This window comes from Benincasa hispida, chromosome 12 (genome assembly GCF_009727055.1).
Source record: "Benincasa hispida cultivar B227 chromosome 12, ASM972705v1, whole genome shotgun sequence".
NCBI lineage: Eukaryota > Viridiplantae > Streptophyta > Magnoliopsida > Cucurbitales > Cucurbitaceae > Benincasa > Benincasa hispida.
In genome coordinates, this window is record NC_052360.1 from 63,636,888 (window position 1) to 63,662,445 (window position 25,558).

A 25,558-nucleotide genomic window follows, 5' to 3' on the forward strand; every position below is an offset into this window, starting at 1 on the left:
AAGTTAGTCACATGAATGTGGTATTAGAGTTGATTGTCGGAGGTGGTTGTCGAAGCCCCGAGTCATCGAAGTTTCTCACTCAAAGGTAGTCATCAAAGGTGATTTTCATCGGAGTTTGTAGTTGGAGGTGTTATCGGAGCCTACGAAGGTGGTTGTCAGAGTTGATCATAGGAGTTTGTTGTCAGAGTTTGAAATTGGTCATCGGAGTTGGTAGCGCAAATGTGATCGTTGGAGTTGAGTCACCGGAGGTGGTTGTCGAAGCCTGTAATTGGTTGTCGGATTTGGTCGCGTGAAGGTTGTCAAAGCACGGAGTTGGTTGTCGGAGCTGTCATCGAAGGTGGTTACTGGAGCCCGAATTTCATCGTCAGAGTTGTCATCAAAAGTGGTTGTCAGGGCCTAGAGTTGGTCACCGAAGGTGGTTGTCGGAGTCTGGAGTTAGTTCCCAGAACGTGGCAATACCGATGGGTGGAGCCATTGAAAACTCTGGAAAACGGGTGAGTTAGGATGAGTTGGTAAAATATACCAACTCAACTCCACCAATGTTTAAAGTTGATGGACCAAACAATGAGTTGTTATAATATACCAACTCAACTCATGTTGGTGAGTCAAACACTCCCTAGAGATAAATTTCTACTCTCAATTATAATTTAGGGAAAATGTTTTTTAATCATTGAATTTTAAAATATCACGTATTTTATTTAAAATTATTGTTTCATTTAGTTTTATAAGGTTATGATTTGATATTTGAGAATTTAATCTCGTACCTAAATTTTAAGATTTATAATTTTAATCTTCAAATTTGAAGAACTAAATGTGTAATATTTTGAAACTTAGAGACCAAATGAAAACTAGATATAAAACCTATAGATTGAAAAGATACTTTTTTTCATATATTTTATCAAGGAAAAATTTCATAAACCGCTTCGGAAAAATGGAATTTATTATCATTGCATTCTTAAATTCTCAATTTCATCGTCACCTCCAAAATTTTAATTTGATCAATTAGTCACGATGATTTTTTATTTTTTGTAATGAACTTCATTTTGTTAGTATTGATGTAGATACATATGTATAATTGAAATCTGAAAATCGACATTAATATCAATAATTTTATTCTTGATATTGAATGATCATCAATATTGATAATCTGTCAACCTACCGTATGTAAATATTTTAATCTTTTAATATGCAGTAAAACTTGTCATCAAATTCTAAAAGTTTTTTAAATAATTATTTAATTAAAATTTTTAATTTTACCTCCACGTTCTAGTTTAATTAATTTTTTCAATTTATTCTAAAACTTTATATTTTATCATGTGTTGCTCTAACTTAAAAAACCAAATATATTATATATACGTAGTTCATAACAGAGGTGCATGCAATTTTAGGTTTAGTTTCTACATTATTTTTGACTTTTGGTTAACTACCAATTAGTTCATTGAGAATAACTATAATGTAAATTTTTTAATTAATTTTAATTGTTGCAAAAAAAAATTATCGATACAAATGAGTATTAGTGAAAATTAGAAAGTGTAAAATATTGAATAAAAGATAAATGAAAAACTAAACTCACAACTCGATAATATATAAGGTGGTTGATTCGAACATCCGAACTCTTAATCGATGATACATACATTATACCGATTGAACTATGCTCATGCTAGCATATATTTAATAATTATTTACTCTTTATATATATATATTCAAAATAATATAATGGTAAAATATTAAGAAATTGAATTTAGTCAGACATATTAAATACTGTCACCTACAAGCACATCTTTAATATATCACAACATAAAATACTTGGTGATTACATTTGAGAAACTGTCAATAATAATGATAATATAATAATAAGTACAATGGTGCAAAAATTAATTGTTCATGTACTAGAAATACTTTGAAAAAAAAAAAAAAGCACAAGATAATAAATAGCCACATTTCCTTTACTATGGGTTTCATTTATATTGATCAACAAAAAATATTATTGAGATTTACATATTTTATTAAATTTATTATGTTAGGGTCTCACAATAAAAAGAATCTAGAGATTAGCCCAACCTCCAATTAAGGAGATGATAATTCCTTACACAATTAACTATATCATTTTCTCCTCAAGTGTATGTATACTATAACATTTGTAACAAAAAAAGAGAGGGAAAAAATATTTCATTAAAAGCATTTTACTTAAATGTGTTTCATTACATTAACATTTTAATGGTTGGTTTACCCTCATAAAAGTGCTTTTAATCAAATATATTTGGTTCATAAAGTTTGAAGTTGATGTCTATTTGATCATAAAGTTTTGAAACAAGCACCTTAATTCTTATATTCTTAAAATAATTTTAAATGATTTGACATATTAAAATATGTCAAATCAACCATCTAAGTATCATTTAACAACCATGTCATTTTCGTGTTCTTTTAGAACTTGAAACTTTAAGGATAAAATAGACATCAATTTTAGATCTTAGAGATCAAAAGTACATTTTAACACAAATAAAAAAGTATTCCATAATTAAGTACTTAAATCGAGCATATACATATATACATATATATAGACACACGCTTCATGTTTTCTACTTGTTATATACATGTTTTTTACTATAATATAAAATAGTTAAATTATACAAAATATTCCAAGTTAGAGTAAATTTCAATTGCCTCATTGGATTTCAATTGATGTGAATAATATTAGGACTTATGAGTTGTGTATAGAGATGTCCACGGGGCAGGACCGGAGATGCCATTCCCCATCTCGTTCTCGCTCCCCATTTCATTCCCCACCCCCGTGAAATTCCCCACGGGGATAGGGTGGAGATTCCCGCAAAAAAAATTTTCCATTACTTTTTTTTTTTGTAAAAAACCAATTAATTTAAATCACTAAACAAATTTTAATTAAATAACTAATTTTATCCCTAAAATATTTATTATGGTTAGTTGTTTGAATTTAAAGATAAATTACCAAATTTTGGCATTAAAAAACTAATTGTTTTTTAGTAGAAAGAAATTAATATAAATAAAATTATTCACATATATAATCTAAATTTAAACATTCAATTTAAACATATTCATTATCTTTCCCAATAAATAATCAAATTTGAAATTTAAATGTAATATTTATATAATAATAGTAATAACATAACATTAGATAACTATACTAAATAAATATGTAAAAGCTAATCGGGACTGGGAATGCATTCCCCATCCCCGTTCCCGTTTAGCTCACGGAAATTTTTTTTTCCCATTCCCTGTCTAATCGGGGAATCTCCGCCCGTTCGGGGCGGGGCCTGTCCTCGTTGGGAAATTGGACATCTCTAGTTGTATATTCTACTCTATTTTAAAATTCTAAATTTTATGACATTTGATATAATTTAACGTTTTATGAGTTTAGAATTTAGTTTTCGATTGGTCCCTAAATTTTAATATTTTACATTTTACCCTAAATTCATTTTTATATTTCAGTCAATTAATTAATTTTAAATAATTATGATTTGACTTTTTATTGATAAAATTAGTAAAAATTTTATATTATTGACATTTCAAATTGAAAGTGATTATATAAGAAAAAATTAATGTTAAATGTGTAAATTTAAAGCTTCATAGACCAATTGAAACAAAACTTAAAATTCAAAGATAAGAATGGAACATTTTAAAATTTAGTGACCAAATAGAACTTAAACTCAAAATCAAAGAATAAGAATGTAACATCTTGAAATCTAGACATATAAGTAAAACATAGACTCAAGATTTAAGGACATAACAAAAAATGTAGTTTTCCTTTTATGTATTATCTACTTATTCCTTTTCTTTTCAAATGTTTTGACGGATAAACTTAGGCCCCATTTGATACCCATTTTGTTTTTGTTTTTGTATTTTTTTTTTAAAATTAAGCCTATAACACTACTTCCACCTCCCAATTTCTTCCATTGTTATCTACTTTTCATCGAGGATTTAAAAAATCAAGCCAAATTTTGAGAACTAAAAAAAAATCTTTCAAAAAGTTGTTTTATTTTATGAACTTCGCTAAAAAATCAACCATTGTATTGAAGAGAGATGCAAATCACGGTAAGAAATATGGATGAGATAGACTTAATTTTCAAAAACAAAAACAAAAAACAAAATGGTTATCAAATGAATCCTTAGCGTTTCTATCGATTATTATAATATTATTACTTTTTAGGTATGTTTCATTTGCTATTGGGGCATTTGTCCTATATGTGCAAATCCAAATCGGACAGATCTTGACTTAGAGCATAAACCTAAAAGAATTGAAGAAGACCATTTGGGAACAAGAAAATGACATCGTAAGTGAAATTTGATCTCGACGAAACAATACATCAATGAAAAGTTAGTTCGAGAAATTGAAAATTTAATGAATTGGTTTTTTTATTTATAAGTTTATAGTATAGATAACCGACCGCGGGCCAAAGGACAAAAATCATCCATTTTGAAAAATGGAAGGTAAGAAAAAGTCCCTTCATTAGAATTTAGAAAGAGTCATCTTTCGTTTGGATTTGATTGTGTCATAGCTATAATTCGGATTAGGTTCCTAACCCAAATATTGGTTGGATTGGATTCATTTTTTAATAAAGATTATTTGTGTTGAAAAAGTTTACAATCCCAACAATTGGATTTGGTCTAAAAAGTATTTCAACCAATCGATAAATACCCTTGATAATTATAAAGAATCTTGTAGTTTATGGATGGTTTAAAATTAGTTTTTTTTGTTGGAACAGAGGGCGCGTGGCCTAGAATTCCATAGCTTTTTAGAATGAAACTGCGAATTAAAGGAGCAGTATAAATGCTTAATTAAGACGTAACAAAAGCAAAAGAAATAGGCTATAATAATAATAATAATAATAATAGGGTTAAAATGTTATTTTCCAACATTTTCAAGTCAAAGTACTTATTTAATTTTAATTTTCATCATTATCCTCTCGAATATTTAATTATAGTTTATATATTTTTAATAAATCTTAAATTTAATTCATATTATTAATTAAGTCTTTGTTTTTTTTACAAAGTGTGAAATTCGAAAATCTAATCTCTTGTTCAATAATATATAATATATACTTTATGTTTGTTGTTATATATATGATGAGGTTGGTTAAGTCTAAAATATCTATAATATATTTAAAATTTTAAAAAGTTAATTGAAGTTCGAGACAAAAAGAAAATGAAATATTTTATGTAATAGTTTATCTATAATTGACATATATTTATTTTCTTAAAATTCAAACCGTCATATCTCACTTTTTTTTCATGCGAAGGACATAATTCTACGTGTTGTACTAAAAAAGTATTATAAAATTTCTTCAAATAGGTTAGACAATTATTAAGATAAAGTATTAACAAAACTTATAAGACATTTGGTAAAACTAACCAACTAATTTTCATACAAATTTAGGATTTTATACGGTTTTTTAATGTTAAGTCCAAATTTATTCATTTATTATCTATTTTTTATGGTTGATTTAAAAAATCAAACCAAAATTTGAAGATAATAATAATAATAATAATAAAACTTATAAAAATTTATTTTTTATTTTTAAAATTTGGCAAAAATTCGACAAATATATTTCAAAAAGATAAATCAATGTAAGAAATAGGTCTCATTACACTTTTCAAGTTTAACATTAAAATGTATGATGCTATTTTTACTTCACATCAGATCACAAATTTTTCTCAAAATAATCTATACTATGTTAAATGGGGTCATATAGAAAAATCTTTACCTTCCCATATTGCCCTTCAATTTTAAACAAATTTTTATTCTACTCTCTCTTGGGCTAGTTATTGCCCTCCCATATTTTACATTAGTTACTCTTTATTATATTCTTTCGTCTCTTAGGTTAGTTACCACTTATCACTTTCCACATTTTCATGTGATTGTTTGTTTAGATAGTGTATTATCAATCATTCCTCATATTATCACATCACTGTTTTTTTTAAAAAAAGTTTGATATATATTGGTAACCCACTCGATTTCTCCATATTGCAAATGAATCGTAAACATGGTGAAGCATGATATTGGCCTTGTTTTTGTATTGTCAACACTTCCTGGTAAATTGTCTTTTTGTGATTTGAAATTGAATAGTTTATAAAATCTCTAATCGAAATCCAAATCCAAATTTTGTTTCTTTGTTTTTCTAGGTAGAAATTAATTTTCAAATTTATATCCCCATTATTATTATTATTATTATATATATATATATATAGTTATTTCTACGAGCATTGCAAATTATTCTAATACTCAAATGTTAAAAGTTCTTGAAGTTTTATATTTTAGAATAAATAAATTAAAATATGAAAGTAATTTTATTTTTCTAAATTAACATTTTAGTCTAATTATAGTTTTTGGCTTTATTGTTTTTTTTTAATTTTTTTTTTTTAATAATCTTAAAAACACGAAAAGATTTAATTATTATAATTTTCTTTAACAAATGATTTGATAGATTGGGTCCTAATATAATAGAAAAATAACCTTCAATTTATTTAGAAAGATATTTTTCTTTATTCAATGTAAAATTATTAAATTTTTTTTTTTTTATTAAATGGAGGTATAAATTTTTTTGAAATATGTTCCTTTTCATCTAATTTTATATAATTTTACATATTTATTTATGATAAATTAACTTGAAACAATGAATATATATATAGTTTAAACACTATTTTTTTAATTATTTCATTTCATGTTAAACTTTACTAATTAAATTAAATAAATATTCAATCAAATTTAAATTATATCTTAAAACTCTATGTCGTACACGGTACTTTATAAACTAAACCTTAGTTCTATATAAATATTTTTAAAAAATAAAGATAAATTTTTTATGAAAATATTTACGATGTTTTAATGGAAATATAGAGATAAAATTCGATTTAATTTGAAAAACGAAAAGAGAGGAGGGTACGTGGCAGTTAATAAGCAGTAGAAGTCAAATCAGTGGCTACGCTGATCGTCCTTGTTTTACTGCTCCATAGCTGTAGTGGGCCCCACCACTCACTCCATCCGTACAATCCTTCTTCTTCGTCTTCATCTTCTTCATCTTCATCTTCTTCTTCTTTTTCCCATCTTCTTCTACACAAACAGAAAATTTCTTTCCCATTTTCTCCCTGAGAGAAATGCTTGAACAATGGTCGGCTTAAGCGTGATTTTGGAATCCAACCAGGGAGATTTCCGTAAAAAATCCTCCCAAGTTATCAGTAAATCCTCCATTCTCCTCATGAATCTCTCTTCTTCTTCTTCTAAAAACAACCGTCCCTTTCTCCAAACCCCGTCGCTTCGCCTTGAGTTCTGCTTCCTCTGCAAACAGAAGCTCTTGCCTGGAAATGATATCTACATGTACAAGTAATTCTCTCTTTTATATATTTTTTTCTTTCTTTCTTTCTTTTTAAAGTTTTTTGGTGATGATTTCTGGATTTTTATATTTTTATAGAGGAGACAGGGGATTTTGCAGTGTGGAGTGTAGATGTAGGCAGATTCTCATGGATGAAGAAGAGAGTGTTATGAAGGATAATTGTCGTAAAACGGCGTCGTCTTCAACGTCTGAATCTTCTGAATCTTCTTCTTCTTCTTCAATGGCGGCTTCTAGCAGTAACCGCAAAACCACGAGAAATCGGAGGGGACAGTTTGCGACTGCGTATTGAGAGGGTTTGCGAAATTACGGAACTACCCTTTTGTTTATTTACTAAATTACGTTTTTGTCCAACATAAAAAAAAAAAAAAAAAAAAAAAGGAACTACCTATCTAACTTTCTCATCTATTTCAAAATTATCTTTGCCTTTCTCCCAAAAGTTAACTTCGGACTATAATTGTCAAAATGAGCTTAACTCACCGATAATTCCTATATTGTTCTTCTCTAGAAATCAAAGGTTTGATCTCCCGTTTCTGCAATTGTTGTACTTTTTTTTAAATAAAAAACTTTGGAGTAGAATTATAAGGTTTAAATACTACATTGATTTTTTTTTTTATCTATAATTATAGAATGTTCGTTATGGTTCTATATATTTAATTTTAGTTTTTATATTTTTGTAAAAGTAATTATTTTAGTTTTTTTAATCTTCAAAAAATTAAATATGCTAGATTTTACCAATAGAAACCAAAATAATCACTTTTAAAATGACCTAATCCATAAGTTTTACAAGTAGAGAGACAAAATTAAATCAAAATCGAAAATACAAGAAGTGAAATAGTATTTAAACTAATCCATAAGTTTTCGATGAAAACAGTGAAGTGTGGTTGTGACCAGATTTGATGAACAAGTGTCATTGTCGTTCGATTATATATCTCAACTTTTGTATGGTAATTTCTAATTGATTTTTACTTTTATATAGTAGTTTAAAAACCTTACTAAAAGATTAGGGTATACTTCTTGTGACTTTGTAAAAATGATGTTTTATTATTATTATTATTTTAAAATTGCAATTTATTTTGCTCCCTAGAAGAGAGGCAATTAGCAAAAGAGGGGGAAGAATGAATGAATGAATGAGGTGAAATCTCCCACATTTTGGCAACTACCCTCTTCTGACCTTTTTTGTCGTTTTCTTTGCCTCTTTCTTACTAAAGGAACCCAAAGGACTGTGATGGGTAAGTTTTTTTTGGGGGGGCACACCAACCCCATTTTTGGATTTTTTTTTTATTATTTATTTTTAATTACCTTAAATTTGATTTAAGTAACTGTACTTTTATTTTTATCCATTTATTTATAAAAGGTTCATTCTTATCCGTATGCTTCCAATCTTAATCATTATACTCTCAACTTTGGTTTATTTTAGTTCATATGTTTTTTAGGCAAGTTTCATATACCTCCAAACTATTCATTTTAGCTAAAATGAGTTTTGTTCAATGGTATTGATATAACCTCCGTTCTTAGAGGTCGGGTGTTCAATCTCACGTTCTGTTGTTGTACTATAAAAACTATTTAGTTTAGTCTTTGTACTTTCAACTTTTGTTTATTTTGGTCATCGAAATTTTAAATAGAAACCATTTTGATTCGATGAAATAAAAATGAAAATGAAGGGACCAAATTGGTCTTTTTTATAATACAAAGATCAAAATAAATATTTTGAAAGTACGAATGTCAAGATGAACCAAAATTGGTATGGGGACCAAAATAACCATTTTGAAAATATAAAGATCAAACTAGTATTTAAACCTCTTAAATTTTTGAACTTGTGTCTATTTGATATTTTATATATTAAAGTATTTTTAATAGAATTTTAGTCACTAAAAATAAATGTTTTTTATAATGGAGTAAATGCATGCAAATAAGAATTAAACATGTGTTATCTAGAGGATGATTGGATTAAGAATGCATTAGAGGGCTTTATGTTTAACCCAAACTTGGAAATATTAGTTTAGCTTTGGATGCGAAATGTCATGCAAGGAATTTGATTATAAGATTTTGGAAAAATATCATTCTATATCTTTTTGGTTGTATTAATTAAAACTCTAAACTAATTCAATTTAATAAAATAAATAACTAGAATACCTGCATTAATTATTTTCAAAGACGATCTTAATAACTATCAGTCATAGAGTCACAATTAATCCACTTATGGTAGTTTAGGGAGTTCATAATTTATTATTAGTAGTAGTATTTATAATATGTGGAGTGGAAGAATTGAACGTCTAACGTTGAAAATAAGACGCAAACACCATGCAAGTTTAGGATTATAAATGATACGATTATTAAGTTATAGTTTCAATTGGTATGATATCAAAGTTTAGGATTATAAATTGATGTTTTTCATGACTAGATTTGGGGTGTGTTTGGAATACATTTTCAAATATTTAATTTAAGAAATAAATGATTTTGAAAGAAATTGAAGTGTTTGACAATCATTTAAAATAGTTTTTCAAGTATATTTTAATCAATTTTTTTAAATAAAAATGAATTTTTTAAAAACATTTTTTTTCGTAAATCAATTCAAATAAAAGAGAGTAACTAATTGTTTAATTTTTAGCTCGATCTTATAATTAAAAACAAAAGTGAAAAACTACCCAAGTTTGAGGATGAGTGTTGTTAGGTAGGAAATTTGTTGTCACCTACATCTCCTAACTAAACAAATAGTTTTTGTTCATCGAGCTTACAATCTATATTAAATGGTAGTACAAGAGGTAAGTACGGGGTCGAATTCTTATAGAACAATGGACTAGTTATGTCAATTGATGAATTCTATGTAATTTGAGGGAAGTTTGTTTGTAAAAGGAATAAAAAAGAAACATGCAAGAAATGTAATTTTTGGAGCACAAAATTAACTTGAATTTCTCAATGAAAAGATTATTGGGAATAATTTCATTAGTTTTAAATTCTATCGTTGGATTAAAAAAAATGTATGAAAACTTATGCATTCCACAACCTATTAGGTAATACTTAATAGCCAATTAGTCAATCAAGAATTACATTCTAATTAACCCTAAATTAGTCAAAAACATTTCTTTTTCGACGATTTCCATGATTAATCCTAATTTGCATTAAGAATTAGGGTTCCTTGTTGTGACATCCTATGAATTGAAAAGCCTAGATCCATAGCATGATTTATTGGATGAAACTAAATTAGGGCATACAAGAATTCCTAATTTCTGCAACTAGTTCTACAATTATGCAAAGCTGCCATGTAGAAATTGCATACAAGAATTCAATAAATTTGAGTTATCATTTCATTTTTATCAAATTCTATTAAGAACAAGCTCAACAATCATCCAATTCATAAAGAAAACACACAAATCCTCAAGAATTGAACTAATTAACTATTTCCAAGAGAAAGACTTACATAGCCTTACATTGTCTTGAATCTACAAGCAATTGTTGAGAAGTTACAAAAACAAAATGGAAAAAAATGAAAATTTGAAGGAAGAATCTTGAAAATTGATGAAATGCTCTGAAAAAGCTCTCAATTTTGTCTCTCTCTCTCCTGTAAAAACTGAATTTTTCCTTATATACCTAGGTTGCAGCGTAACTACGCTCCAACAAGTGCAGCGACACTCTTACCGATTTCAGACCTCGAGCGTAGAGGTAGAGTAGAGACATTGGCGTTACGTTGGGTTGTGGTGAGGCGCGCGCATGTTTGGTGAAATTTCATATATGTTCATAGCATAATGATGTTAAGAGTAGTGTCGTTACGTTGCCTTGTATCTACTACTACTACCTTCAAACGCGTTGGAGCGTAAAGCTAACGTAGTTACCTTGCGATGAAAAGTATTGCTATATCATAATTTTGCTGACTTTTTATATTTGATGCTTCCATGCTTCAGTTTTGCTCTTTTTTTGCTCTTTTTTCTTCCAAGTGACTTCTTTGATCCTCGGGATGAAATTACCTATAAAATGGACATTTTTATGCATAAGAATTATTCAAATATAGTAGAGTTAAGGTTATAAATTTAGCTCTTTTTTAGAGCTATCAAGTGCCCAAACAAAATTGAGGTCAACTAACATTTGTATATCAGAATCCTTCAATTCTTATTGTGCTAAAAAAAAATTAACAGTTGAATATAGAGAATTTGCAGCAAGTAGCAATTTGAATATGTTATTTTGTAGGTGTGTCAACCATATTTGATGTTTTGCAAATATGGCAAAAGTATAAAATCTGAATTTCTAATTATCTTTTATTACATACTTGCCACAAATAATTAATTAGTAGAGAGAGAAAAGTGGTGATCGGCGAAGTGTGATCGGACGTGCGATGGTCAATGTAGGTAAACAGGGGGAGATGGAGTGGTGATCAGCGACGAATGGTGTGAAGTTGGTGCAAGTAAAATGTTGGGAGAAAGAAAGATAGAGAGAGAAAGAGAAAAATGACGACGAAAATCGACAATCGATGACCGAACGATGGCGATCATAGAGGTAAGTGGCGGGGAGGTGGAGCGTTGGCAGTGGCAGATGGTGTGGAGCAATGCTAGTTGTTTGAAGAGATGTTGGGGGAGGGATTGACGGGTCTCATCATTTTAATTCAAGTGTATTAAGGGATATCAAGTGTATTAGATGTATCAGATGTATCAGATGTATCAAGTGTATCATGTGTATTAAATGTAGCCGTACATTTTTTATATTTCCTATTTTAAATCGTAGCCTGGGCTTATTTTTTTTATTTATTTATTACTATTTTTGTAAAACTAAAAGGTTTGGACTATGAGCCTAATATCAAGAATTTATTTTTTCCATTTTGTAACTAGCCCTTGAATGTAAGAAGATGAAATATATTTAATCTTTGTTTTAAATTCAAATTTCATATCTAATAAAACCTTCTTTCTTTTTTTTTTCATTTTTACTATTATATGGTGATGTATATATTCATTCAAATTTATGTAAATATATGTTCATTATTAGATATTATTAGATATCTAATAATGCAAATATGATCATCCTTCACTTGTTTGTACTAAAAAAACTATGTGTACGAAAAAGTTTGAAATATTGAAGTCTCGAAGTTTACAAAAATGTCGATGAACATATCAGCAAGATGTCAAGATCATGGATATTGATGAAAAAAATATTATAAAAATGTTAATAAATAACATGTTATTGTTTTCATTTATATTATATTTACATGACTACATGAATTTGTTTATGATATAATAAATTATTGATGTACCTTTATTGATGTCAAATTCATAGAAATATAAAAATGCCGATCAAAATTTAACAACACAAAGTAAGAATAGGAGACGATATAAAAGATTTAGATTGATTAGATGTGAAATAATAATAGGAAAAATATCAATTTATACCTCCGAACTTTAAGGATTGTATCAAATTAAACTATAAATTAATAATTTTATCGATTTAAACTTTGAACTTTGAAGGGTGTATCAATTTAAACGGTGAAATTTGAAAGTTATATCAATTTAAACCCTAAACGAATAATTGTATTAATTTAAACCACAAATTCGCATAAATGTATCAATTTAAACTCTCCCGTATGTTTTATTGGATACACTTATAAAAGTTTATGGTCTAAATTGATATATTTATAAAACTGTAGGGTAAATTAATAAATTTATGAAAGTTCATGATCATAGAGATTGTATATGAAGTTATATCAAACAATAGGAACTAAATTCTAAATTTTAAAATGACTAACTTTATCAAAACCATAGGGACCAAATTTAGAACTTAACCTAATTTGATTTATAATACATTACATAATACATATTTTTATTTTAGAAAAAATAAATTGAGTTTATAACATGAAATACTATATTTCTAAATGTTTTTATGTTTATTTAATATAATCCTATATTTTAAATTTTAAAATACAAATTAGGGAATAAAAAAAATCAAATTTTATACTATATGAGTCACAAAATCTAAAAATAGTTTTCAGAAACATAATAGTGAATCCGAAAACATAAATAGAATCCAAATTATGAATCAAACATGTCTGTATACTAAAAATTATAGATATTTCTAAAACATGTTTGAGGTCAATTTTTTTTAAATTCTAAACTAAACTTTGAGAGAATTTCTATCCTTTATCGTTTGCATTACTCTTCTTTTCTCCTTTGAAATGGATCATTTAAGTCATTGATAATGGAACGAGTTTATGGAAATGGCTATGATTATGTATAAAGAGAAACATTCAGGTAAAAAGTACCAACAATCTGAGCTTCTTTTGATCTTTTGATCGGAGTGTAAAAAAAATAAGAGCAACAACTAATTGCCTTGAGTACACTTAAAATGATATAGAAAAATGGCATCCCTCGACTACTAAGATATTGCTACCTCCTCCAAGAAGTCGTAGGTTCAAATCCTTTTCTCATGTGCTTGTAATATTAAAAACAATCGATTAATTAAATAAGAAAGATTTTTAAAAATAGAAAAATAAGAAAAATTATTTACACAAAATAACAAAATTTAATCTATCAGTATTTTTTTTTTGTTATTTCTATAAATAATTTGACATTTTTTCTATATATAATTTTTTTTTATTAATTAATATATTTGTTTGTTTGTTTGTTTATTGATTGATTTTGAAACTCGTGGAAAAAAGACAAGTGAGAAAAATGGACAAAAAGTTCCTGGACCAAAACCACACCATTATATTCTTCTCTTCTCTTTCTAATTCAAACCTTCGCCGTCTTTGTTGATGTTGTAGGTTTATAATGCCTTATGACCTGTTTGGATTGATTAGAGAAAAAGAATATTTTTCAAAAAACTCATATTATTTAAACACTTTTTGATAAAAACTTATTAAAATACACTAGAAAATCAATTTTGAATGATTGTCAAACACTCCAAATTCTCCATAATGATTTATTTTTTAAATTAAACATTTGAAAATGTATTCCAAATACACCCTTAATCAAATAAGCTAGGTTAGCTTAAAACAAGATTTATCACAGGTCAGTGACTCAAAATGAATTTCAAACTATCGTAGTAGAATAAGAACAATGAAAAGCATCATGTAAAAACTCCTAATAATATAGAACTGCACCAAATGCAATCAACATGTAGGAAAAGGAGAACTACTTTTGAACACAATGATTTTGAACAGAATGCTTTGTTTGCACATGCTGAACAAAGCTGATTGTGACTAATTTAAAGGCTAAAGTGTCCTAGGCAAAATCATTAGGTAAGAAAGAAGAGGTGGAAGAAGAGAAGACTGCCTTGTCCACACGGATATCATCATTTGATTAAATAGCGATGATCATAAAATCAGTAAATAAGATTCATTAATCCGCAAAATATACATGTTTATCAACCAGATTTGAACAGTAAAACTGCTTTCTGATCCAAGTAGAAGTAAACAAAGTGGTTTGTCTCGTGTGTCACGTACGAACCTGCCATAGAAACACCATAAGTTCTACATTCAGGACCATGGACCTAATTAATACTGTTTAGACAGCTAAATAAATTTTGATCATAAGCAAAAACTCCAATCCTAAAACCCCTTAAATGATCGACTTTCATTTCAATGGCCACTACTCGCTGTTGGCTTTGGCTTTGCATCAACTTGATGTCAAGAATGTTTCTTCATTTACAAAGATGATCTCCAATTTTGGAAACCCTCATATGATCAACTTATATCATGGTATTGACACAACTCATAATTGGTATTTGGATCAGCTTGATGTTACAAATGTCTTCATTCACAAAGATAAAATAAATCTATATGGAGCAACCACATGGTTTTTGTTGCTCAAAAGGAGAATGGACAGGTCCATTTGACATCTCAAATCCTTGTATGGGTTATAAATAAAATGAAAGGGCACGATATGGAACATTTAGTTAGAAGTTGCGAAACTTGAATGAAGAATAGTAAGCCTAATTACTAGTTATACATGTTGATAACATTGTTATTGACATTGACCACCCACTCGGGAGGTTTCAAACAATATGAAGAAATCCACTCTTTTCTCTGGTTGAATGCTTTGGGATGTCTAATCTCTGTCTCAGGGATCTGAATATGTTTTGGTTAACAGGAATTGAAAGCAACTTGTAAGAATTTTCAAACCTTGAAGAAATTATTAAAGGGAAAAGGGGAAATAAATGTTCTGCAAAAACTTGACTAAAGTTATGGAGGACAAATTAGACTCTGTCTCACTCCCTGAGACAGGGAGGGACCCTTTTCCATTACTCAGCTTGACCTTCATTGATTAGGTTGCCAACTCAAAACCAAAAACAAAAACTTTGCCAGACACGTTAAGCCAACCTACCATGGGATTCAGCTTTAAAGGGTTAAGAGGTTCTTCTGCTCAGGAAGTTAACTTCTAGAAGAGCCAACAGTTTCAGCTTCTTTTTCGAGATAACTATGTGTCCACCTATTTACAACTTGATTAATCTAACAAAATAACCATCCAACTCTCAAACGTGACAAATTATCAATGACGCAGTTACATATAGTAACCGTTTAATGTGGATTCAAAAATTTGCATGCCACTTAATAATTACTAGATATAAATTCAAGAAACTTTTCTCTTGCAAATCCAATAGTGAAAAACTATCAACTACATTGTGGCAGCCTAACTGAATAGTTTTTCAACAAACACCAACCACCTTCATAACACTAAATTAGTTCATGGTGATTGTGAGTTCTAATTTCATGAAAGAATAGTATCAGAGGATAGAAGGAAAGAGAGTGGAAAAATTTGAGAAGAAAAACTTTCATGTTCCCTGTAAAAGTTACTCTTTAGAATTCTAAATCAGCTCAATTCAGTTAAATCTTGTGGAAGGATCTCTTGTTTATCAAATGCAGGTAAATAATCGAACATACACAATCTAGAAATAGCAACTCCTTATAGTACTCAACTAATCTGACCAGATCAAACAATTCTAGTGAGCAGCCGACAAGCATAGATCTATTCCATTCACAATGTAAACCTTCGCACCAAACTTGAAACGAGAAGGCAGATTATCAAGCAGCAAAGTCACAAAAAAAAAATCAGTTGAAATTTTAGAGGAAGAGGAAGATCAGTTACCAAAATTACGGCCAACAATGCAGTGCCAGGTCGGTCCATGCCTCTTATCGAACTCTTTCTTAATACACTCTGCTATATCCTTCTCTACACTATGCTTTTCAAATGCCTAATACCAAAAACCACATAGGATAGTGAGAAAGAACAACAGTCCAAAAATGAAATTCAAAGACGAAATTAGAAAAAGGAAAATTAGCGATCGAGAAAAGAAAGCTTACAGCTATGGCGACCTCGATAGCCTCCTTCTGCACATCACCAAACATATCAGCACTCTTAATAACGATTTTCTTGCCGGTAGTCGCCACAGCCGGTGGTTTCCGATCTTCCGACACAGATTTCACCATTAGATTCCCTTGAATGCTTCTCTTAGCATCGTTACTCATTTTTTTCCTGCTGCAGCTTCTTCTCTAATCTCCAGTGCCGATTCGGTAGCGACGATTTTGCAATCTGTGCAAGTTTTTTTCGTCTGAAGAAATTTGGAATTTACTTCATCGGTTTGAGTGGAAATTGTAAGGAAATCTCGTGAGTTCTCTCAGAATCTGAGAGGATAAAAGGTTTTAACTCTTTCAGGAATTTATTGCGGCTTTTTGCAATCTGGTGTTTTTTAATGGAGCCGTCGGTGAATTTTTTCTCCGGTACAGCTGGCAATACGTCGTCGTTTTAAGGGTCTTCGAAGAGCTAATTCAGTAGTAGAACTAGAACAAGAAGGGGGTGTCAACTCATTGACTTTTTTCCTAACTTTTTAAGAATTATTTGGAGATAGTTGCCTAAAAGACCTATTTTAAAAGTCCAAAATGTCAAATGATCTAAATTTTGAAAAAAATGTCAAATGATTCTTTGATAATGTCTTGATCACATGAAATTACAACATTACCTTTGCTTTCTTGTTTTCTTCTCCATGTTTTTTTTTCTTTTCTTTTTTCTTTTTCTTTTTCCTCTTCATTTCTCTCAACTTCTTCCTCTGCAGCTTCTTCTTCTCCGTCTTCTTCTCCATCGTGTCTTCTTCTTCTCCTACACGGTGAGTTCACACAACATTTTCAAGAAGAGTGATTGTTGATGTCGGGCGCCTGGCAAAATTGTGTGAAAAAACGAAGAGTAAAACCGGTGAGGAAATGAAGAGCGAAATCGGTAAGGAAAAGAAGAGCGAGACTGGCGAGAAGGAAAAGAAAAATGGGTATTTCTCGCATGCGAGCAAGAGCAAGAGGGAAAGGGAAAGTGAGAGCGAGATTGCTTTTTCACATGCGTGTGAGTATATTTCGGTAATTTCACCAAATTTGACGTCAGCAAATGGTCATTCAACATTTTTTTCAAAAAAATGGAGCATTTCACATTTTTTACCTAATTTTTTAGTCATCCATCTGTTGGACCCAAAAATTTAGGTGCATTTAAAATTAGTGTGAGGTTCACTAATATTTAGAAAGATAAATTTTAAGCACGAATAAAAAGGAGTTGTTGTAGGTGGTATAGTAGAGAATAGCAAAATCGATAAATAGGTAAGTTAGAGGCATCAAAGCTTACAAAAAGACAACTTTGGCTAGAAGCAACACCCTTTTAAGATCAAGATGGGCTTAAGGAAAGTGGTAAGTTTGGGTCAAAGACCAAGTGGATCTTATCTGACAAAACATGTCGTGGAGAGTGTCATTTGCATTACCTGACCCAAAGGAATTGGGAAGTATCTTGGTTTGGTTTCAAAACCATATTCAAGATGATTTAGGCCCATCGCTTCTCTAAATATTTCATTGTAGTTCAAGGGAAAGGTAAGTTGACTTTCCATAACCAAATTCCTAGTTTGAGAATCCTTAACTCTTTAACTTAAGCATTGGAGTGTTTATGGATTCTACCACACCAGTCTGTGAGTTCACTTTGTCTTGTAAGTCATATTCTTCATTTAGCCAAATAAATTCATAGTTGTTGTCACAAGAAAGTCAGACTTTATCTCTTGTCTAGATTTTGGCATCATCAAGAGTATAGTATACGCATTGTACTAGAAAATTCTTCCCTAAATTATACCGATCTCTAATGGTTTCACACATTACAAACCTTTTCTTTCATCTTTCTTTATCATTTTTTTTTTCATTTTTTTAAGTGTGATTAAAATGGATGCACAACTGTAGTTGTTTAGCAAATGTCCTGTCAGTGTGGCTTCCAGTGGTATTCACGTTTGGCATATGCCTACTCTAACCAATATATTTTTTAGATGATTTTGTACTATGATCGACGGTGGAACTTTGGGGCACATTTGGGTGGATATGTTACTCACGTACTTGAACATTAGGTCTTTTGCCAGAGAAAAAAAGCATGTAGAAGTTGTTTTACTCACTTCAGGTGTGATAATTGTCTAATTGCCATAATCGTCTTAGAAAACCAATCATTATAAGTGGACACCCCTCGTTGATCTCTTCGTGAAGGGATTGGGAACTAAGCTCTCTAAGGAAGGTTGTATAAGAAAGAGTTATCAACCGAAATGAGCCAACCATGTCCTTCTTGGAAGACCATCAGAGAGATAGAAGTCAAGCTATCTCTCACCCTTTTTAACTATTATAATCTTAACGTACATAGTTTACATCATCCCAAGTTTTCTGTTCTAGTAGCCCTATATTCATTCATTAGGGGTGTTTGTGGATTGGATTGGATTGAGTTGATTTGAGTTATTCGGGTCATTTATTTAAATTCTTGTTCTAAAAGAAAGTAAAACATTAATATGTAAAAAAATGATTTAACTATTTTCATTTGTTGAATTAAAAAAACAACTCAATTTCAATTTATATAATGTAAAATCTCTTTCCAAAGTGCTAAAAAAAAACTATTTTTAAGAGTTGTTGGAGAATAAATCATCCAACAAAAACTAATAAAATTAAATAAAACTAAGATAGATATATGTATATATAATTATATCATAAGTAAGTATATATTATATATATATATATATATATTATATATAATATATATTATATATATATATAGTATATATATATATATATATACATTTTAAAGTTTATAATAAATCCGAATTGGTTCAGGTTTTTTTAGGTTAACGTATGAACCAACCAAACCCATAAAATTTTAATTTATTTGAACTCAATCAAACCCAATCTAAAAGAGTTGATAACCCAATTGCAACGGCACGATTGTTGAGCAATTTTTTCAGATCATCAATTTTTTTTACACCTCTATCACTCATAACATAATCTCGTAGATTTTTGAAGCACTCCACTACGAATAAGACCTAATCTTTTTTCTTTGACCGCTCTCTAATAAGAAAAGAAAATACTTTTATTTTAAAAAAAAAAACATTGTATTATTTTTCTATTAAATTTTTTCTTGCCTAAAGATCACTAATACAAAACCTAGTTCAATTGTTCCGTTCGCCATCCAAATTTGTTGTTGATTCTTTTTATATATAATTTAAGGACAAAAAAGATTTATATAATAGAATACTTAAGGACAAATATCTCATGCCACTACAAAGAAGAGAGACATTACATGTTTTTCCTATTTTTTAAAAAAGCCAAACAGTAGTTGAATGAGTGTGGGGAAGTACCGTTGAAAAGAGAAAAAGGGCAATTATTCCAAAAAAATGAATGATTCTCTATACATTGAAATTTGAAATTTAATTTTAGTAATTATATTTTTAATGGTCTAATTTTGATCCATATATTTTAATAAATATCAAAGTTAGTTTCTATTACTAGTCTATTATTGCATTTTTTTTAATAAAAAAAGACTTTTGATTATCTAATAACATTTTTATAAATTTAAAAAAATTCACATATTATATTTTCTTACCTAAACTTCTCGATAAAAAAATATTGTCTCTACAACCTACTTTTTCAAAATAAATAGTTGGTTGTGACTTGTGAGACCTACTAAATTTCAAGAGTGCAAAATAAATCTAATTAAGGGAATGTGTAAGAGTAATTATAAAATGGTTAAAGTTACTTTTAGCATTTTCAAAACCATTCTAAGGGGCTATTTGGGGTGCAAGTTGATGTAACGACTCTACTTTCCTACTTATGTCTACTTCATATACATTTTTTTTCTAAACAAACAAATAAAATAGCCGAAATTTTATTTAATAGTGCTCGAATGAGCAAAGAGAAGAAAACATAATTAAATAATAATAAATAAACTAAAACAAAAATAAAATAAAATAAAAGTTTACCATTTGGGTACCCTAAACCCCAACTTTAAAATGGAAAATAATTAAATAGTCAAATAATAAAATTAATAAATTTTACATGAGAGTTTAAAACACTAACTCCTAAACCATACTTCAAAACATGATACTAAGTGCGGAAGCAGTAAGTCGTCCTAATGGTCAAGTCACGGATCTCTCCAATCTGGCATTACCCTTACCTGAAAAATAGGGAAAGAAAAAGGTGAGTATAAAAGTATACTCAATATGTTACTCCCAAAAAAAGACGCCATACATAAGCATAGGATGTGAGCCCGAAGGCTCACACATAGTGCATGACCCAATGGTAATACTAACAACACTAAAATCTCATATGGATATAAGTATGCAATAAGACCATGGATCAGCATCAAACTTTATCACAATCTACTCATACATCAAGCCTTATCACAGTCTACTCCTCACATTATCACAGTCTACTCATACATCCGACTTTACCACAGTATTCTCATACATCAACTTCAGCACAGTTACCCATATCAAATTTTATCACAAACGAATTCCGCACGAAAACTTTTTTTATCGACACGTGTTCCTGAAACCAATCAGGAATTTCATGGTGAAGGTTAGCTTGGGCCAAGAATCCCAAATGACAATGGGTTGCCAAGAAGGGAACCGAACTTACCCAACAGACAGATCGGCTGGAACTGCCGCGATCCGACGGCGACCAGAACCGGCGATAGGCGGACGGCGCGGCCGAGAGAGAGAGAGCGACGCAACTTCGGCTGTTCAATCGCTGTTTCGGATCGACGGCGAAGACGAGCGCCTCGCGACCTCCGGCTTCAGCGGCTTTGACGGCTTCGGGTCGACGGACAGGGAAGAAAAAAAACGATCGGCGAGCGCGTCTTGGTCGACGGAGAGGACGAGCGCAGGTGGAAGTAGAAGGTTGGCCGGAAAAGAAGAAGGCGACGGCGACTGCACAATGAGGGGAGACGTGCGGCTGGAGGAGGAGGAAGAATGGAAAAAGAAAAAGAAATTTTTTCTTTTTTTTCCTTTGCACGCAACCCGAGGTCCCCAAATCACATTTATAACCCTAATTCCCTTCTACTTTTCCTAAATTAACCATCACATTTTTACTATGTAATTTTTTTAATTAAATCTTCCCTATAATCATAACAACCAATAGAATGTCACCACATTATTTCAACAATTTCACTTTCATTCCCTCTAAATTTGGAGAATCGTCAGAAAACAAATCTCTATTTTTCACTAATTTTGGTTGAAAATGTTTCGAGAATTTTTTTCTTTTCAATTTATAGTTTTTTTAATTATATGTTACATACTTTTCAACTACATACATATTTTTCGTTTAAATATTCTTAACTCACATTTGATATGTGAATTCAATTAAATAAAAAATATTTTTTACAAATTTTTACGTATAAATATTGCACTTAATGTAGACAAAATAATATTTTTTATATAATCAACAATCTTACAACATACTTTAACAGTCATCAGTCTTATAATAGTTGGAAGTGGTTGTCGAAATTGATTGTTGAAGATGATTTTTGCTGGAGTTTGTAGTTGGAGCCTGAAGTTGGTTGCATGAAAATGTATTGGAGTTGGTTGTCGAAGTTTATCATTTTATCATCGGAGGTGGTTTTCGAATCTCGGAGTTGGTCTAGCGAAAGTGATCGTCAAAGTTGTTCATCAAAGATGATTTTCGCTGGAGATTGTAGTCGGAGGTGACTGTCAGAGTCCAAAGTTAGTCGTATAAAGAATGATATTAGAGTTGGTTGTCAGTTTGTCATCGAAAGTGGTTGTCAAATCCCCGAGTTGGTTGTCGAAGTTGCTCGCTCAAAGGTGATTTTCATCGAAGTTTGTAGTCGAAGTTGGTTATCGGACTTTATTGTCGAAGCCGATTCGTCATCGGAGTTGGTAGCGCGAAGGTGGTCGTCAGAGTTGGGTCACCGGAGGTGGTTGTCGGAGGTCAGAGTTGGTCACACGAAGGTTGTCGAAGCTTAGAGTTGGTCGCTGGAGCTATCATCAGAGGCGGTTGTCGAAGTCCGGATTTTGTCGCTAGAATTGTCATAGGAGGTGGTTATGAAGCCCGGAGTTATTCGCTGGAATTTCATGGAGGTGGTTGAAACCTGGAGTTAGTTTTTGGAGTGTGACCGTGGCCGATGGGTAGAGTCATTGAAAACATAGATAGAAGGGAGAGTTGGAGTGAGTTGGGTGAGTTGGTGAAATATACCAACTCAACTCCATCAACATTTAAAGTTGATGAGTCAAACAATGAGTTTGGTATATTATACCAACTCAACTCATGTTGGTGAACCAAACACCCCCTAAAACATGTTTTTGTGGTGTGTTTGGATTGACTTTTTAAATGAAAAAAAGTCAATCTTCTACTACTGTTAGGAATTATAAATTAGAAATTGTAGGAATATTTTTATAGATATCTGGGAATATTTTGATAACTATGTTTGTTTGGTAGAATTTATACTCGAGAATGTCATAAATTTACATAAAGTTCCAAGAACGTCTTTACAACTACTTATTACTTTATACTTAATTTGATATAATTTAACTTATATAACATATTTGTTTTTATCAATTTGAATTTCTTTTAAAATTAATACAATTTATATTATTTTTATATGTTATTTTTCTCAATAAAATAGTATATCTGATTTAAGATTTTTTATAAAATAAATATTTTAAAGTTAAATTTGAATATATTGCTAAAAATGAAAAGAATTATAATATAACTAAAAATATATGATATACATGATTGACAGTATTTATTTAATTATATAATGCAAATGAAGATTGTTATATATATATATATAATAAAATAAAAATGAAGGACAAAAAAGTAAAATGAGGATGTCCTCAACTTTATAATTTGGAAATTAACCCATGTTTCAAAAGGCATCCAAAACTCTCCAAATGTCTTCCATCCGGACATCCTTAGATGTCCAGGAATCTTCAGAGGTCGGGGCATCTCACAATACCGCAAAACAAACGCGTCGATCTAGATGCCCACTCAATGGGAATCTAGGATGCCCGCGAAACAAACAATCACTTATAGATTTTTGGGACTTTAGTATGGGCTCGAACTTGGTTAACTTTTGACTTAACTTTCGAACATCGATTTTATTTGGACTTAAATCGTTTTTTGACTCGTTTAAATTTGACTTAATTCCATGATCTTCTTTTTGTTTTTTTAGAAGAGGTTTGACTTAATTGAGTTTAGTAAACTTGGGTCAATCACCATATAGAATATAATTTGAATAGACTAGCTAACATTTTCCAGTGTTTAAAAAAAACATTAGTAATTTTAAAAATCCCTAGAATTTGTTGGATAAATATCATTTTTATTATTATCATTTTAGTTCAACATCATATAGTTAGGACCTGCCATCTTTCGAGTAAAACATTAAATTAAGTTAGCATTTCTTTCAGTACAATAATTAAGGCCTCATTTGATTTATAATCCGAAATTTTATTTTCGAAAACAAAGAATTAGTAGAAGATAAAAACATTTTTTTTTTCTTTTTCATAATATTTGAAAACACGTTCGGTTCCAAATAAGATTTTGAAATTTGAATTCAAAATTCAAAATTTATGTTTGATTGTGAATTTGAAAATACAAAAGAATTAATTTGTATTTGGTAAAATTCATTATTCTAGATTAAAAATAATAATTTAATTATTTTGTTATTATAATGATTTTTTATTGTTAATAAGAGAAATGAAAATAGTAGAGAGAGATTACATGATGGAGAAATTTTTTTTTGATTTGTGGAAATTATACCAGTGATAAAATGTGAGAGATAAAATTTATTTATGATAAAATAATATAAATAATTTCCATCAATATAAAGTAAAAAAAGAAAAAAAATTATAGAAAAGGAAGATTCTACGAATTTGTAGGATTAATGTTGATGAGATGTTGCACCATTTAAATTAGTGATATATTCATATTCATTTATATACTTAAGGTAAAAAAAACTCTTCTCTAAAAATTGATAAGGGTTACAATTTGTAGATACAAGCAGGTTTGTCGACTTTGAAGAAAAAAATTATAATATTCAATTTCTAATTTGTGTAGTATGAAATAAATGCATTAAGTGTATTTTATGTTCATAATTTTTTAAAACAAATTTTGAAGACAAATAAAACAACCCTTTATTGTTTTGAAAATGGGTTGTTTTAAGCGTTTTTTTTTAAATCAATTTTTAAAATAACTATACCAAACAAGCTTTAGTTGTTTTCCTTATATATATAAAACATAAAGTGAAAATGAATCACGAACCAAATGGGGTCCAAAGTATTGAAAATTTGAATATATCTATAATGAAAATGAGTACATGTCAATTATCGTCAAGCTAAATTCACTATATATCAAATATTTTTTTGGTTAAAATATATGAAATACCCCTAAACTATGGGGTTGGTATCAATTATACGATTGAATTTTAAAATATTTCATTTTAACCTTTAAATTTGAAGTTTTTTTTTTTTCCTTTTTCAAAACATCCAAGGCTTTTGTCGTTAAAATTATGGAGTAAAAAGTCGATGTGCTTAATTATGTGTTGCTAAAGTGAACAAATCTAAATACATGGATTATGGAAAATAAATTGGAAGGTTAGATTTTAGGTAAAATATACTAAATATGGTTACAAAATAACCAATGAAAAAAAAATCATAAACGAATGAATAAAAATTGGGGGTGTGGAGTTGAAAGAGGAAGATGACAATATATGTGAACAAATGCAGCATGTATCTCTATTTTTTCTTTCAGGTATACGTTTTGATTTGTTCGCATAAGCACGTTCAAATTTTTTTGTCCATAAATTTAATGATAAAAGTCTACAATAGTTGTTTTGAAACAAACCTCAAACTTCAAAAGATTATATTGAAGCTTTTCAAAGTTTAAGGATATAATTGAAACTAGTGTCATAGTTTAGGATTGTTTTTTGTTAATAGAA

At 29.6% G+C, this 25,558-nt stretch overlaps 2 protein-coding genes across 2 annotated transcripts; one reads left to right on the forward strand and one right to left on the reverse strand.

Annotated features, from left to right (window-relative positions):
- The first annotated feature begins 7,022 nt into the window (after positions 1-7,022).
- On the forward strand, positions 7,023-8,009 carry LOC120068062 (FCS-Like Zinc finger 15). Its single transcript, XM_039019731.1, has 2 exons — positions 7,023-7,354; positions 7,443-8,009. Exons 1-2 carry the CDS (start codon positions 7,140-7,142, stop codon positions 7,651-7,653), a joined length of 426 nt encoding a protein of 141 aa, XP_038875659.1. The 5' UTR covers positions 7,023-7,139; the 3' UTR covers positions 7,654-8,009.
- Positions 8,010-14,611: 6,602 nt separating this feature from the next.
- LOC120092702 (dynein light chain 1, cytoplasmic-like) lies at positions 14,612-17,003 on the reverse strand. The gene is made up of 3 exons (XM_039050854.1): positions 16,642-17,003; positions 16,427-16,532; positions 14,612-14,788 (listed from the first exon to the last, which is right to left on the reverse strand). The coding sequence occupies exons 1-3, from the start codon at positions 16,804-16,806 to the stop codon at positions 14,706-14,708; spliced, it is 354 nt and encodes a 117-aa protein (XP_038906782.1). The 5' UTR covers positions 16,807-17,003; the 3' UTR covers positions 14,612-14,705.
- Between the last annotated feature and the right edge of the window lie 8,555 nt (positions 17,004-25,558).